Source organism: Solea senegalensis, linkage group LG4 (assembly GCF_019176455.1).
Source record: "Solea senegalensis isolate Sse05_10M linkage group LG4, IFAPA_SoseM_1, whole genome shotgun sequence".
Classification (NCBI taxonomy): domain Eukaryota; kingdom Metazoa; phylum Chordata; class Actinopteri; order Pleuronectiformes; family Soleidae; genus Solea; species Solea senegalensis.
In genome coordinates this window covers 15,516,093-15,534,492 of record NC_058024.1, presented here as the reverse complement: position 1 = coordinate 15,534,492, position 18,400 = coordinate 15,516,093, and the positions used below count along the sequence as shown (strand labels likewise).

Genomic DNA, 18,400 nt, shown 5'->3' with positions numbered 1-18,400 from the left:
TTGTAAACCTTTTTTCAAAAATAATAAAAGGGTTATGTTACCATAAATAAAAGCCAAATGATTAGCAGCTTCTTCAGGCCTCTACCTTATACACTTTTTGTCACAAACAACTGCTTCACTATACAAGTCAGTCATGAAACTATGATGTACTTTGTTGTTTTTCTTTCAAGACACTGATACACTGACATTTGAATACTAATTCTCTCTGCAGTGCCCGGCTCAGTGCCAATGGAGTCGCTCCAGAATACGCCCTATGAAGAGAAGATCTTCATGCAGTGGAAAGCTCCCAATGAAACCAACGGGGTCATCACACTGTACGAGGTTGGTCAAATCCTTTCAACATGTTCACACTAACTGACGTCGTTGTCATTCATGTTATTGGTTTAAAGCAGAGCCGGTTTACCGTATAAATACAGGCAAAGTATTGTCCCTCACATTACAATGCAGGTGCCCTGTCTTCTTGTACCGGTGACCCGGAGCTAGAGTTTGCACACTAGTGATGACCTCTGCTTTTTCCGAATCTCAGCCGCCAACGATCGCATGTGACCAAATTTTTATAGCATCACACAGCTATTAAAAAATACCATGATGGATTTAGTTTATGATCCATGTCTCGTCTGCTTCGAGCATGGGGATTTATGACCTGTGCCACAATGGTCAAGATGGCCTAACTTTTGGTGACTGTCATGTCGTAGATGTCGGTTGCATCCCAGATTCCTTTCATTGACTCAAAATGATTGAGTCATGGAAGAAAAACACAGTCTGAAGTTTGAAATAAATCACCAGTGGCAGCCATCAATACCCTAATGTAATTATTTTGTTGTACAAGGGGAGAGGACGGCGATACTACTACTACTATAATTACAAATCATATCACACTTATCACACTGCTTGATGTTCATCAGTATAACAGGGTGATCAAATGTGTAAATATATTTTTAGTGTGACAGACAATTTAATCATTGGCCACTTAAAATTATACAATGTGGAAGAAAAAAACATTTCCATTTTCCAGTGTAGGCGTCTGAGTGATCTATCATAATGAGATGGTATTACAGTGCCTACACTTTGCATGTTCATTCAGGAGTCAGCTTTTTTTCCCCAGGTGGATAAGATTTTGGATTGAAACCATTGGGTTATGACTGTGTGAAGCAGAGGTTTGCAGGTTTGATCCTTGGTCGAATGCTCTTGGTTGAGCTCTTATCCCAGATCTCTCATTTCACCTTAACTGACCTTTTTAGCAGATTTCTACATCATTACAACGGCAGCACAAAAAAAAAAGAATCAGAAGAAGAAGCTTCTGTCTCCATGACCTCAGCCACATATCACTGGGGAGATGGAGCTGCCAGAATTAAAGAAATAGAAATAAATAAATAAAAATAGAATGGAGAAAGACATGATTGGTGGATGCAAAAAAAACATTTTTAGTATCAAAATGATGTTACTTTACCGGGGATCATGTTGCTGCTATATCAGCATTGAGTCTTTAGTGAAGGCTCTTTCCTCTCGAGAGTCTCAGTGAGGTCAAACAAAGAGACCTAGCTCTCAGTGTGTCTCTGTTTGTCTTAAAGGTGTTGGATGAGGGTGAAGACTCTAGCTCTGTGCTGGATCAGCCAAGCGTAAGGTGGGAAAACATTTCCTGAGTTGAAATGGGTCTAAAAAACACAGTTCCTGACAAAGTAGGAGGAATATAAACAGACTGGCAAGTGAACAGCTGGCATTACTAATGTTAGTCATGTTATGACACTTACATGTAGCACCAAACCAAACTATCTAGACTCAAAGGAAGCGATTTTTATGTAAAACAATGTGAAATATGAAAAACAGATGTGTGGGTGATGTTATATTTACCATGTGACTCTCGGGTCAGATTGATATCAAACGTGGGTCATACCCAGGAATAAATAAGAGCACTCGCGTAAAATTAGAAACAAGCAGCAATTCAGCTGTGACGGGAGAAAAGTAGGAATGTGAAAATGCAGAGGAAGTGGAGGAAAGACTGATCCCCTGACAGTCCTTCAGACAGTGTTTGGGAGGGAGGGAGACAGAGAGACAGATTGAGAGATGTCGGTGTACACTTCAGGTGGTCCTGCCATTACTCAAGTTGCTGGGACCTACATCTATTTTTATAGTCACATCGTGCGTACTTGTCCTTATTTGAACACAAAAGTAAGTCACTCTCATGTAATTGAATGTAAGGACATATTTGAAGGTTAGGTTACTGTAGGTTAAAGTGAGTGTCCGTACAATTATTGTCAGTGAATGTGAAGTCACAGAACTTTGTGTGTGTGTGTGAGAGTGTGTGGAGTTACACACAGTTTATTTGGTTTGAAGTCGCGTTGAGCCCTCAGTCTAATGAATTATTGACCAGTTCTCCGTCTCCTGTTCTCTATCACTGCACCAAGGAGCCACCCCACACCATGACCCGCCAGTCTGTCTGTCTGTCTGTCTGTCTGTCTGTGTGTGTGTTAAACACACACAAAGTTTTGTTTTTCATTTGAATTTTATGACCAAAATCTACTTAAACATGTTTTTAGTTGCAAACATGAAATAATTTATGTTTAACCATGATGGTGTTTTGTTGTTATTAGTTGTAATAATTATTATTATTGGTAATATTTTGGTGATGAGAGGTGGGAGTGTTACAGTAATTCTCTCTTTGTTAATCTAGTGCAAATTGTAGTTCACATCCACGTATTGCTATAGTTGCCCCTTACAATTACAATCTGAGCATCATCATTTTAGGCAGCTCACAATAGCTCACAATAATCTCAGTGGTTTTACATTTTCTGACCGTCGAAGATCTTTCTTCTTCTCTACAGACATTTCATCTTGATTGGGATTTATAGATAAGATACAGTAAACTGTAATTCAGCTGCTGTTTTGAACTCATTTTACACTTGTACAAGGTGAACATATTATTTTGGCAGCATCTTCTTCTCATGTAATTGCCCGTATTTTATCCTAAGCCCTTTCTGCCTCCTAACATCAATCTCCAGCCTCTACGTGTTTTTTTTTTCACAGTACAAAGACCACTCACCGTCTCTGAAACCTCCATTAGACCTCGGCCTGGAGCTTAAAAAAAAAGAAAAAGAAAAAAAACACTCCGCAGTCTATAAACCTCTTGGGATCAACATCAATTTCACCTTGTTTTGTGTTGGTTTCATTAATATGAATCTAAGCTTTCTATCCTGCCTGCCCCGGCGGAGGCGGCACAACTCTGCATCATCTGTTAAACATATCAGAGCCTCAACACAATGTGCGGCTATTAGAGATAATTACTATAATTGCAGCTATTGACAGGATTAAAGGCATCATCTGCAACATCTAAGGGGTTCTTGTCGTGTCCTATCCTGCTCTGTTGTCTCTTGTGTTTTCTTTTTTTTCATCCGTCCCTCGCTTTTCAGGCTGGAAACCGAATGAATTACATTTAGGACATTGGAAGAGAGGGGAAGGTGAAGAATTGTTAGGAGAGATAAGAACACTGAAAAGAAGGGAGTGAGGACTGTGAGAGGAGATAAAACTCACACAGTAAGCATGGCCAAACGTGTCGGAAAACATCCATCCTATGGTGTGATTAAATGAATGAAATCAGTGGCCAAATATGCTCACTTCATCTTATGCATCTATTACTATAATTGCAGCTAATTATAGGAATAAAGGAAACATCTGTGAGGGATCTAATGGGACACCAGGTCTCTCTGTCACTCCCACTTGTCCTCTATTCATCAGAGAAAGGATAAATGATGTTTAGGGAAAATGTGCTGAAGTAGGCAGTTTGAGTGAAGGATAGAAGTGAGGTGAGGATACAAAAGTGTGTTTTATTTGAAGATAACAGTATGGCATAGTTGTTAATATTAATATTTGTGTTATAAAGAAAAAAATACAAGCACTACATTGAAAGCAAGTTAACAAGTTACTCGTTTTATGTTAGTAAACTGTGGATCATTTGATAGAGTTCTTTTTTATTATTAATAATAATAATAATAATAATAATAATAATAACAATAATAATAATATTAACAAAAAAGACCATGTGAGACTCCCTGTAACTTTGCCTCATCTTTGACAGGTATTGGCAGTTGCTGAACTGAGAGAAGACAAGCACTCAAACACAAACTAGCACTCACACAGATCACGACCTTGTCAAACCCTTCTTTGATTGCCTCATCAGACCATTCAGCCATTGCGTGTTCTCTTGGTGAGCTCGCTGGTCTCCCTGCTGGTCTATATGAAGTTATTCCAGAACCCCTGCTGCCTCAACAGATGCTGGTGCTAACATTGATTAGAATAAAGCAGTGAAGCAAGTCATGAGATCACTGCTTTGCTGATTTGGTTTAACCCAGGGGTGTCCAAACTGTTTTTTTAATGAGGGCCAGATTTGATAATGTGGAGATGGGGCCAATGGTAACTTAAGACCTTTTTTTCCACATTTACATACAAATGCACTCTTTTCTAACAAAAAAAAAAAAAAAAAAGGGATTTTCATTGTCACAATTATCATTTTTAAATGGAAATGTAACCAAATCTGAGCCACACAGGAGTGAAAAATTTAACATCCGGAGTCAAATAACATGTCTGTCACAGGTGGGTTTCAAACCTAGAACTCTGTTTTCTAAGCCCAACTCCTTACCAGTATGACCACTCCCTCCCTGGCCATAAATAATACATTATAAAAGCGAAGCTGTGGGCTGTACAAAATATCACTAAGGGCTGTGATTGGCCCACGGGCCAGACTTTGGACATGCCTTGGTTTAATCCAATGCATCAGAGCTTTTCATATTTCAGCCTGACATCTGACATCGGAGTTTGTTCTCCAGTCTTCTCTGTTCATGGATAACATTCTCTCCTAATTTATGTCAATAACTTAAGTAGTATTTACCCACTCTGAATGTTATAGTATAGATGGTTAAAGCAGGTAAAGCGACAACCAGAATGAAACACTCTGTTACTTTGTGTGGATTTAACCAGTGATAGAAATGTTTGGAGTCTGTAAATAACATTATTAATATTTTAATGTAGAAATGTGACAAGATGTGATTGTTAATCAAATATGTTGAGGTTTTATATTTCTATTGTTTAACAAACAGCAAAAAAATTGAAATTAAATGGATCTAACAGGACAAAACAACAGACAAGGTCATCACAGGTTAGTTGATAAGCATTAATAGGATATGTTATACAGCTTACGCGTATGTTTATAAATGAAAATACAGTCAAAAAATAATGTGTTGGGTTCCATTACAATCTCATGTCTTTGGGATTTGTTTATGGAGCAACAGGTGTCCCCCGGCCTCACTGTGGGCCTTCATGACCCATGACTTTATAACCAATATCCACAGTCCACCCAGTACTTCTCAGATCACATTATAATTCACATTGCAAATATATAATAGAGGTCATAATAGGCCACCACCGATCCAGAAGTGTTTCATTTCTTCCAGTACCTTTCACATTTTTCAACAGCACATGTACCTCAGAGAAAAGGTCAACCGTTTCAAAGTGTACATTTCCTCAGCTATTTCTACCCATTCTGTTATTGTTGTATCTTTTTTGTTGTACTGCTCACTAATAATATTTTACTGATCAAAAATTTGGAATCCCCTGTCACTGTGCATCTCCCAGCAATGATATGCTATTATATCAAGGCAGTTAAACCTAGTGTCCACCAGCTACAGGAAAGTCTCTCTGACAAACTGTAGCTATTAAATCTAACACACCAAGGAGTAGCCATGAGTACTAGTTATTCTGGTCTGGTCCTCCATGTGAATAACCTTAGTCTCCAGTCCCTCTCTCCTCCAGTCGGACCTTTAATCAGTCACAGCGATCAACATTGGCACCCACACTGACATTTATCTAACCGAGTTACTTTGATTTCCACAGAAAACAGGTCCTTACCTTTTATCTGGTCTCTGCGCAGATGGGATGATTGAATCTCATTAGGAGAGCAGCAGCAGCAGCCACCAAAGGTGATCCCACCTTCAATTCAGTTCACTGTTGCCTCAGTGATAGCTGCAGGTCAGCAACAATGGCTTGATAGATTTCCCTATAACTGCAGATTTTGCCTTATCCAAACTGCATCACATTGTGCGATTTCTTTATTTTTTTTTTTTAATCAAAAGAATATAATACACAATTTAAAAAGTGAGAAAATAAACGTATCTCGGTTAGATTTAGATCTCAAACTTAGCTAAAAATACGATGGATCACTAATAAAACATTAACAAATATCCCAATATCAATATCGGAATCAGTTTACTGTCTATTATAGTATTACATCATCTTAAGAAATCTAGTATTGAAAAGTTTGACTATTTGTTAAAATTTGTGAGATTTACTGTCCCATACTGCCCCCTACTTCCATCCAGCTTCTCTTTCTCTCCTTCTCTGTATTGTTTCTCTCTTCTGTCAATAATAGTCTATATTTAGAGTGGCTTTCAAGCCCTCGAGCTGCTGACACCATTTACTCTTTTTCAGCTGGCCTGCAGGGGGATGGCCTTCTTTATACACATACGGGTTTGTGCGTGTGTGTGTGTGTACTGGTGCGCAGCAACCACCCCTGCTTTATAATATATTTTATTTATTTTTACTACAGCCTTGTGTGGCACAGCTTCATCTGTGAAATGGCACAAGCCACGAGGCAGGCGATTCAGCTGACCTCTCCTCCTCTAAGGCGACAATCAGGAAAGAGAGTCATTAACAACCGCAATGCTACAGAATATGATTTTGCGACAAAGGACCCAAACGTTTCGCTTTTAAAATAAATCAGTGTTGATTTTTGCCGAGAGTAAACATACAAAGTATAATCCAATCCACAGTCTAATACATCGCTGCCCTTGTAGGTGGTGTGCTTTTAGTAAATCAAATATGTTATTCTGGTGTTTTGTCGTGCAGGTTTATTGCATTTCATTCTAACAGTCCATTACTGTTGTTCTTAACCATAAGAGAATAAACACAATCACTCTTCTTGACAGTGTGATCAAGGCAGTATTGATTGGCAGCTGTTATAGTTGTTATAATTGACTAAAGAGAGTTTGTTATCTGTCTGCCAGTAGTCAAAGACAAGTACCACACACACACACTCAATGACTATACCAGACATCAAAAAAAACAAACCCATTTTTTTTAGCAACAGTTAATTCTGCTGCAGTATTTTACTCTCCTCAGTGCTTAAGTCACATTAGAGAAGCACCGTCATGGATGTATGTTAATCATTCCCAATTCCCTTGGTTGGTTTGGGACAAAAAAGAAAATTCTTCTTTTAGAGTCCATCTGCATGTTTCACTTTCAACTGTGAGGTTAACTAATACCCAGCGACCCTCTATCAATAGTAAATTACTAATCTTTACAAATGGCCTTGCAATGTATGTATTTATTTATTGGCCAAACTCAAAGAAACATTTAATACCAACATGTATTACCCATGTTTTATGATGGGTTTTGTCAAAATCATTCCACTGGCATTACGGAGCTAATCCCACACAACACATTAAAGAATCAGTGTTACTGCCTGACAACAAAGTGTAGTATTGTATAGAAAAAAAACTAAAATGTTAGATACATTTACTTAAAACATGTAAAGATAACACATTTTGCAAAGTCGGCATCAAATATTGCATACATATAAAATGTCGTACGTTTTTGGTCACACATGCCTCCCTGGGGAAGAGGCAGTTTTTCTGTCTACGTAACAGTGACATGCACACAGTGGGTGCTGCCATCTCTAAGTGAGATTTAGAACAAGGGCGTAACGTAGTGTCCTCGAGGTGTGATGACATACATCACCTATAAGATCACAGACACGACACACAATACACTGGCAAATCACTGCTAATCCACAGTGATCAGTGTATCTGTGTGTGATTTAATGTTGAATTGAGAGCAGGAGAAGTGGGTGTGACCTACATTGTAGAGGGAGGATGCTTATTTTTTGTCACTCTTGTCAACTCGACTGACAGGTGGAGTGTCTTGTGGCTGTGAGACAAGCATCTGATGCAGATTCAGGTTGTTTCCTGTCAAACTGTCACCACTTGCTGGTTTTTTGGGGGTGATTTTAGTGCGCTTTCTCTGTTCGCTTCCTCCAGGGTGAACAAAGATGCTCTTTGTGTTAGGGTGGTAATGATTTTGATTTTTGAACTTTGGTCACAGTGGGCTGCCATAACAGGCAAATGACAGCATACAAGAGCTTTCCAAAGGAATATAGAAGAGCTTTCAAAAGCCCTTGTATCCTATCATATGTTGAATTTTATATTCCCAAAGCCTCCTCACTGCTCCTCCCCCCTGCCTCTTGATGACTGATTGAACAGCCTGATTGGGCAATTAGAGAATAACATCTTGGATATTTATAGAACAAAAATATTGTTGCTCCGGCTCATCTCTCTTCCTCACATTTTTTATTTTTCCATCTCTCTTGTGTACATTTATCTCAATAAGGATACAGCGAGCACTTTTTTATCAAACCAAATGAAGTGCTCATTGAGCTTCATCCCTCTCTGTCTCATTTTTCTTTTATCAATTTGCTCAACTTGAAAAAAAAAACAGTAGACTTTATTTCCATTTTTTAATTTTATGTAACTTGACATTCACACACATGCTGGGATTTAAATACATAGTTGAATTGGCATGCCTTTGTGTGTGTGAGAGAGTTTCAGTATTTCTGAGTGTTTGTTTGTGTGCATTTCTATTCGTAGTGACCCAGAATGCCTTGACATTTTAAAGGCGGGAACACTCTGCCCCAAATGGAAACTTCTAAAAACAGAAATGCCGGAACCTAAAACAATAGGTGCCTCCTAAATTACAAGGCAAGGCAGAAGGTGTCAGGGTACATTCTGAGGGGAGACAACGGGAAAAGTTGTATGTGGGTTTCATACATTTCTCCACTGTGACAAAGTTTTATGCATTAGAGGACAGGCACTGTAAAGTAGACCCCTTTTTTTATAATTCAGACAATGTCTAATGAGCAGGATATGAAGTGTTTAAATATAGCGTGATGCATGGAGCAAGTGGGGTTTTTTTGTTGGCAGGGTTTCCCTTAGTTAGCTGTCTTTTCATTCAAAGGCAGGATGGGACCATTACAGCTTTTTTTTTGTGTATTGGACCATTGTATTAGCATATGGTATTCTCTGGGTTCTCCTGTTTCCTCCCACTGTCCAAAAAACAGGCAGATTTGGGGATTAGGCAAATTGGACTCTCTAAATTGACCGTATTGTGAGAGTGGATGGTTGTTTGTCTCTATGTGGCCCTGTGATGGACTGGCGACCTGTCCAGGATGCACCGCACCTTTTGCCCTATGTCAGCTGGGATTGACACCAGCGCCCAGTGGTAGAAGATGGATGAATGGCATTAGCATATATCTATAAACAAACTAACACACTTTAGTCAAAATGAAAGCCGGTCACACTTTAACACCATCTTCGAGGGGTAAAATACAAGCTGTTGAACTTGATCACAGCCTAAAATCCTCAACTCAGACACTTAATGTTGAACATGCAGCTCAGCTTCATAAACACAGAATACATTTATTTTTGTTTTTCATTAACCAAAGGAGTACAGAGCTGATTCTATTACTGCTTATTAATAGCATCTACAGTATAGTGGTGTTTTATAGGAGATGTCTAGTTGTTTCTTTCTTTGCTTGGATAATCTTGTGGTTGGTTTATGCATTTAAAATGAAGACACATTTAAATGTATCAACTATTATCTAAAGCACGTATTTAGCTCCTATTTATTAAATTCCATTTCAAACTGAATATTTGACACACAGTAGAGCAAAGGGACAGAGCAAAGTCTGTAACACCCCACTTAAGCACCATTAATAAAAAAAGAAAATAGTGCAGATTTGGGTGGCAGTTCCAGCACTAAGGAGTGGAGAAAGGCCGAAACCAATCAGTTTAGGAAACAAATAATGAGTGCAGTTACTATACAGAAAAAGAGACAGCAAAAAGTTATAGACAGTGACTGCCTGGAACCTACTTCATCAGTTTATGCTGCTGTAATCTGCTTTGGGTGAGCATATCTATTGAATGCAAAACACATAGTGAGGTAGTAAACAACCTTAAACCTCACCCAGGTTAATAGTAGTGAAGTAAAAGACAACTCACAACAGTCCCTTTGTTATTCAAAATGAACAGACAACTGCAACAGCGAGGCAGTGAGGGATGACGCCACAGCATCACTCCTAATAAAACAAACAGAGGCACAGTGAATGGAAAAAATGGAAAATGACAAAACTGAATTGAAATAGCATTTCAACGGCACCGATCGCACAACGACACCTCGTAAACATTGTTTATTTCCATAAAACTTGGCTGGAGCTCAGGAGGGCAAGCACACACACACACACACACACACACGCTGCAGCAGTGTTTGATGAAGAGGGCTGCTGGGTAAAAGCAATGGCTTTTGATATTATCCAGCATCAATCTCCCGCATGAACAAACATACACAGTGGTATAAGCAAACAAAGTTCACACGCTGCCATCCTTTTTCTGATAATGCAGTAAAATTACACGTTTTGTGTTTGCAGTGTTAAAAAACCCCAACTCTTTATCATATTTTACCATGACACCCATTCTGTCTTTTTGGAAAGATTAAGTACAAAGCTGGGTATTTACAAATGCTACGGACTGATTGATGAAGGTGTCCCACGATAGTTCCATCAAGTCTATGGTTGTGCATATTGATAAGAGGATGATAGATTGAATTTAGATGCTCTTCATGTAACAGTGACACAACTAGACAGGGAGGAATGTTACCCATTTGGAATGGATTTAAGTGTTCTATAAAACTTTTGTCCATTCATCAGTCCAAAACAAGTTCTCAGCTCCATCAACTGTAATCAACAATGGTGTAGTAATGCACAGCCCGTAGCCTGAAATGAACTAGTCATTCACTCCTGCATGCACAGTATATGCTTAGTCGTGCTCAAGACGGAATTGGCGTTCTCTCGCTCCGGCGAGATCAAAAGCTACAGAGAAGACACACTTTTGTACTTTTTACAGTTAACATGTACAGCAAGTACGAAACGTACAGAACCACAGCACGATCCGTCTCACCGAGCATTCGCTGTTAGTTTTTCTGTGACATAAAGGTCAACAGGAAACTGATTCAATACACTCTAGCTTATAGAGAGATACAGCGCCACCTACAGTGGCGGAGTCAGACTTTCACGGCCAATAAATTAATTTACTCACTTATTACTTATTGCCTGTCTTAGTCTGACTACGGCCTTAGCTCAATTAAACGGGACATGTATACATACTCAGTGTCTGCAGTAACTGCAGGGAACCAGCCTGTCAGGACCTAACGCTTGTTTTGGCCATGGGTTTTTTTCTTTTGTTAGTCAGTCATCATCTACCGCTTTATCCTCCACCAGAGGGTCGCAGGGTACACCCTGGACAGTTCGCCAGTCCATCGCAGGGCCACACACAGCTAGAGACAAACAACCATTCACTCTCACACTCACTCCTACGGTCAATTTAGAGTGTCCAATTCACCTAATCCCCACATTGCATGTTTTTGGACTGTGGGAGGAAGCCGGAGAACCCAGAGAGAACCCACACACACACGGGGAGAACATGCAAACTCCATGCAGAAAGGCCCTTGTTCCAACCGGGCCTCGAACCCGGGTCTTCTCGCTGCAAGGCAAGAGTGCTAACCACTACACCACCGTGTGAACCCCTTTTCACCAAAGTATTCCACACAAATATGAAGCATCTAAGAATCTGTAAAGCACCTTTTAAATGACTCATTTTAAAATAAAGTTAAGTTAAAATCAATCTTTTGTAATAGGCTTGGTAGTAGTACATTCAATCATCTTTTGGATATTTGCCCTGCTGTACTTTTGTATGAGCTCACTTTTTATGCATTGTACAGAAATTTGATAGCATTTGCAGACATTTCCATTCTTACATTCAGCTCCTTTCATTATTCCACGACTGTCCAGAAATGTTCAGACTTTTTTTGTACGTCTAAAAGCAGCTTTATTCTTCTTCTTTTTTTTAAATCTGTCTTTCTGTCCCTCCCCTATTCACTAATTATATCACTCATACACCTTCCCTCCCATTAGTTCTCCCCTCAGACATACACTCTATTACCCAAGATGCACTGCCATGCAACATGCCTGCCTTTTCATTGGCCAATAAAACAACCTGCGTTTTATGGCTCTACGTATTCCAAGTACATCACCTATAGAGGGAGATGAAGAGAAAGCAGGGTGACCTAAAGGTTAAGGAGTGAGTTTGGTTTATGGCCTAAAATCTGTCTTTTGAGAGAAAAAAGAGAGGGGATGACTTCGTAGATCAAGTGTGGAGTTAGAGAACGAAATGGTGAGAAACAGGGGAGAAATACAGAATGGACAGAAAATACTGTGGTAAGAGTGATAAAACAGAGCAACTGAGTCTAGCTCTCAACAAGGGAAGAGAGCGGCGAGGGGAATGAGTTAGTGGATAAGACAAGAGTGCAGGCAGAGAGTGTAAAGCCCGTAAAAATATAGAGAGCCATTCATGACTCGTAAAATAACAGCCATCGATATGCAAACCAAAACTGCAGCGTAGATGAAATAGATAATATTTTATTGTTCCATCCCCCAAGTCCCAGTCTGTATAAATAGCTATTGATTTAACATGTTTTGTTCAGCCAGCCAAGCAAACCTTCAGGGCTATAGGAGACATGTGCTGCACTGTCAGGAGGTCCCTGCTTCATTTTAAACTGCCAGCCTCATCCTGGCTAAAGATTATGCCTTCAGATGTGCGTGATGAAGGAAAGAGAAGAATAAAGGCTCCTTTAAGTTTGTTCCATGGAGTTCTAATTATCATTTTGTTATATAAACATATAAAGACACATCATCGCTTCATATATTTTTGCAATGGCAATGAGAACGAACAAACCAAACAAAAATAGAGACAAATAAGCAGATAAATTAGTAAAAATTACCATTTTTATGGTCATGAAATTTCTAAAACCTGGAACACTCACTGCCGGGGTCTTTTGTCTTTTTTTTTCCCCGGGGGGAGAACAGTTACATTCAACCAAGATGACAGCAGACAGTGTGAGTCTCACCTGCAAGAGTAAGCTTTTCATCCCTTCATTCAATTCGCCCAAGTGTCACCTTTTTACCTCTATTATGGCCATCAAACACAGCTGCTCTGTCTGTCTGTGACAAACAGTGTCTGTGGTGTTTTTAACTTTGACTGCTGAGTCATCACACTCACCTCATTCATTTAGACTTGTTTTAGTCTAAAATAGCAAGGTGTTGCCAAGATGGTTTTACAAGACAAGAGTTTCTTAGCAGAACTCTGCATTGCATTTGTTTGCAATTGTGTTTGATGTAAAAAAAAAAAACACAACTCCATAATACATGGCTACTTGTATGGTTGTTTTTGATTTGTTTTTGAAGTGAAATGATGCAGTCACTTATGCTTCATGCTATGTGTTGACACTAAAGTGCAGTTCATAGAAATGCATCAGTATCATATGATGCAGTTTCAGAATAGACACATTCTAATCCAGGCAGATATTGTTATTCTTTTAAAAATGAGATGGATGGAGAGGAGTCAATCACTTTTTAATGTTGGTGACAAAGTTGTATCAGTAATTAGATTATATCTCTCTCACACTCCCTTTCACAGTCTCACACTCTCACATCATCAATCCTGCGGGGAGGCAGAGTTGAAGTGAGGCATTGTGGTGCTACGGCGTTTGAATTTAGTCTGTTATTGGCGCGACAAGGGCTGCATGACATCTATGAGTGTGAAATGCTGAGATGCTCCTTCAACCAAGCCCACAGACACATAAACAAACACCTTCACAAACATTCATCTGCATCACTTGTTATCATGTAGTTTTGCTCCAAGCCTCAGTTTGACTCTGGCTCTTCATTCCTCTTTTTCTCCTTCATTCATCCCTAGTTCTATTCTTTCTTTCTTTCTTTCTTGATATTTAGAATAACACTAATTTTATGAACTTTTTATTGTGGCAAAAATGTTATTTTAATTTTTTAAAGTTTCTTTATTGGCGTGAGACCTTGCAATCATTCCCCATCTTTCTTGGTGCCATAATGTCTGAATTCATTACTTAGCAGCATCTCTAAAAAGTGCCTGAAGTTGTAACACTTCATCACTTACAGTACTTTGGTGTCACTAGGTGTCACATATACGCCCTTGTTGAACCTTTGCTGAACTGACTACGTCCAAGGGCAGATGGCAAATGGTGATTGTATGCAACAAAGCTCCCCCGCTACATCCAAACAGCTCTACTCCATGGTTTGTTTTTCTCTCACATTGTCAGGAATTAATTCCTGCTCAGTGTAATGTGTCTGACTGTTAGTCAATTATGTCAATTGGACAACTTTATCATTAGATTTATATTACGCATTAAGCAAAGATGCTTCTCTCGTCTGTCCGTGGGGAAGTTCTGCTCTGGAGATTCGGTGTTGGCAGTAAACTATAAGCAGTGCTGCCCTCACATGTTGTTTTGTCCAGAAACACAACCCAGAAGACAAGTGATGGGCAACACTGTAACCCTGAAAAACAGATGCACTGGTGGAGGTTTACAATTCATTGAATGCTTTTTTGGTTCTATGTTGCACTGTATGTCTTACTTGTTTCTTGTTGTGTCTTCTCCACATCCACATTTTGCTTCTATTTTTTCATCATTAATATCGTGTGTTTTTTTTTTTTTTTTTATCTCTGAAATGCACTTAGAGAGGTTGACACAGAGACATTCAGAGTCGAAATGCGTTTGAGGTTGAATTGCTGTTAATGTGTTTTTTCCCACCAGTCAATACTCTTTTGTGCTGACTGTCATTCACAATGACAGCTGTCCTCGAGGGTTCTGCTGCGTGTACGTGTGTTTGTGCCTGTCTGTGTGTGCAATCATTGGTGGGTTGTGCAGTGTGGAAACTTGCCAGTAGCAACATTACAACACACATTGACATTTCTTTTAACAGAATAACCATTGAAGTGACTCTGCCAGTTTAGTGGCCATGGGTCAATTTGCTCAATTTGTTCCCGTCCTAAAAATGCAGAGAAGCATGGACGTGTGGTAGAAAGTCAACATGAATTCTACTTCATATTTTATTTGTGTGTTTGTTTTCAAGACAATTTCTTAATTAACAGATGACTGATTTAGTGCATTTGCTCTATCTGAGATGGTGTTGTTTTTTTGCTATCATCAACAAAATACCTTTTGGGCATTTATTAGGGCTATATTTTAATATGTTTGGGGCTTCATACAGCAGACATCTTCCCCAAGCATCTTACTGTCTAACGAGCAACACAAGACGTGAGAATGGGATTGCATTTACATCCACACTTCTCAAGTGTCCAAAGTTTAAATCTGTTTAAATGCAGAGTCTTAAATGAAATGTAATTTAAATCAGCAGCACACCATGTCCTGAAGCATTCCCAAGGTTTTCTTGCCTGGCATTAAATAAACATTAGAGTAAATAAATAAAAGACTGAGACCAAAAAAAAAAAGAAAGTAAAATGAATATCATCAAACTAAATAAACCTGCTCCTTTCCAACTCCAGATCACCTACAAGGCCCTGAGCTCGTTGGATCCCAGTGCAGATCTGACCACCCAGAGGGGACGAGTGTTCAAGTTGAGGAATGAGACCCATCATCTGTTCGTCAGTCTCTACCCAGGGACAACCTACTTCTTTACCCTGAAGGCCTCCACAAACAAGGGCTTTGGACCCCCCATTACCACCCGCATCACCACCAAGATTGCAGGTAACACTCAGTTTTATTTATTTTTTTTTTAATTCTTGTTTGTTTTGTTTGTATATTTTTCACTGACTAACTCAGACTGAAATAATTCTACATTTAAAAAGAAAAAAAAAGATATATTTGATGATCAGACTTTTTACATTTTTCTTTTTCCCACACAAAGATGCAGGTACAAAATTGTTATTATGTATTGCCACTTCACCAAAGGTCTGAGACATTAAAGAGTGTCAGCTAAGAGTCAGTCCTTCTGTGCTTTTTGTGTGGCTTTTTGTCTCTCTGAGTGACCATTTTTGAACTCTCTGTATGTCACCAACCTTGGTCTGGAGAAAATATTCGGGGCACCACAGAAAAAGGAAAACGGTCTCTTATCAAAAGGACCTTTTTGTAAGAAAAGTAGACACACCTTCATATGTTAATGTTTTTCTTGAGTCTGGAACAGGCAGACATCTCTATTCGTATTCCAAGTGTTTTGTGAAGGACACTCTTTATTGTTTAAATGACAGATGCAAAATAAAAACCTTTTTGTAGTTTTTTTCTTTCTTTATTTATTTCCATGTCTCTCATTGCCCTTTATCACTCCTTCTCAACCACTCTGTCTCTCTCCAGGTTTACCTAACCCTTTCCGTATTTCAGCCACTTTCCTTCCCCCGTCCTTATCTTCTTTCAATATCACAGTCACTTCTCTTTTTCTTCCTCTCTGTCTACATTTAGACATTTCCTCTCTGGTTTTTTCACATGTCTCTAATAATCCCTTGCTAAATGATATACCTTTTGTTTTGCGTTGTTATTTCTGCTCTCTTGTTATTGATGAGGTTGCAACCCTTACCAGTGAAACATTACCCTCGAGCAACAGTTGGTGTCACCACAGATACATTCTACTGATAAACTGCTCCATCACGGAGAAAAGAAAAAAAAAAAAATATTGATATGTACCCATAGTACAACTTTCAATGAATTAAATTGGGATTAGCTGCGTGATGAATTGTTGTCAATGGAAACAACATTTTATGGACCAAATGGCTCGTCAATTAATCAAGAAAATAAATTATAGATTTTATGAACATACACATTAGTTGCAGCCCCAATTTTAATATTTACACAAAAAAAAACTTCATGACTTTTGTATAAATTAGTCAAATATGGTATAGGCACAGCAGTAATCACCTCTTATCAGAATATTAGTTGATGCGAATCACTTATTTCTCGTGTGGTCTGAAACATCGTAATACTTTCTGTACATTGAGATCTCTTTTTATATTGATCCAGATATGAATGGTCAGTACTGGAAACTGTTCTGTCCACACCACTGGAAAACCATGGACTGGGTTTTGGGGAAATGTGAAATGAGGTTACTGTATCTGAAATAAGGATGTATATACACATTCATTTTTAATGCATCCTTAATGAGCACAACCAGTGTCACACACAGAGTTCTGCTTCCGGACAGTGTTGCTGATAAGAACTGCTCAGTACCCTTGTGCAGCATGTTGTTAGCACTGCCCCATCCTTTTAACACCTACAGTGACTTTGGTTTGACAGTTCCTCCAGCTTTTAACAACGTGTCACCAAGAGGTCAAAAAAACAAACTAATGTGGCCCCTTAACACATAACTGAGGTGTCTCCCTCTAAATGTCATGCCAGCCTGTGTCTTTGTTATCCCGTTCAGGGACCGACGGGTGAAGGGATTTAAATGAAACAATGCAAACAGTTTGAGATGGATGCTCAGAGGAGGAAGAGTAGAGGACTCATTTTAATAACCCAAATGCCACCTCAATCAGCGAATTAAGTGTTGATGTTTTACTCAGATAGGCGCTGATGCTGCACCTCAAATATGAGACCATGACAGATGTTAAATTAAAAACCTGAATGTAATTGAATTGAATGTCTGTGAAGCCTTCCAGATTGAAGCACACATCCTTCTTTCTGCCTCTGATAAAAAACGATGCCAAAACAGAACCACAGGTATGAGCAAGCATTAATGTGTGTAGGCAAGTTTTTTTTTTTTTGGGGGGGTTGCTATTTTGCGCAGTAGCATGTGACATCCAGAATGTGTCGTCATTCAGTGAAAGAATCCCTGGTCTAAAATGTTGATTTTCTTTCCATCAGCCCCAATGATGCCAGAGTACGAGTCTGAGGCGCCACTGAATGAGACAGAGACCACTATTACCATCCTGCTAAAGCCTGCTCAGTCACGTGGAGCACCTATAAGGTATTTTCTCACCTCTGTCACATTTTTGTTTGTTATCTCCATTACACGTATTCCTCTCTACATCTGCTCTTCATCCTTGTATTTTCTACTCCACTTACCCTCCCTTCTCTTCCTCTCCCAACCACTCTCTTCCCTCTCGCTTCTTCCTCAAGTGCTTTTTTTAAGGCCATTATAGTCACTCACACATATTAGTCCATTTTGTATGCAACAGAAATCAGACAATAGGACTTTTTTATGTGTGTGTATATATATGTATATATATATATATATATATATATATATATATATATATATATATATATATATATATATATATATACATATATATATATATATATATACATATATATATATATACATATATATATATATATATATATATATATATATATATATATATATACATATATATATATATATATATATATACACACACACACACACACACACACACAGGTTTGG

General features: G+C 38.8%; 1 protein-coding gene across 8 annotated transcripts in view; it reads left to right on the top strand.

Annotated features, from left to right (window-relative positions):
* The window catches only part of ptprt (protein tyrosine phosphatase receptor type T), a 216,343-nt gene that overhangs the window by 84,884 nt on the left and 113,059 nt on the right, over positions 1-18,400 (top strand). For all 8 annotated transcript variants that reach the window (XM_044023698.1, XM_044023695.1, XM_044023697.1 and 5 more), the window contains exons 10-12: positions 212-321; positions 15,531-15,732; positions 17,836-17,938. In XM_044023698.1, coding sequence (XP_043879633.1) covers positions 212-321; positions 15,531-15,732; positions 17,836-17,938 — 415 coding nt within the window. The remainder of the gene's footprint in view (positions 1-211; positions 322-15,530; positions 15,733-17,835; positions 17,939-18,400) is intronic.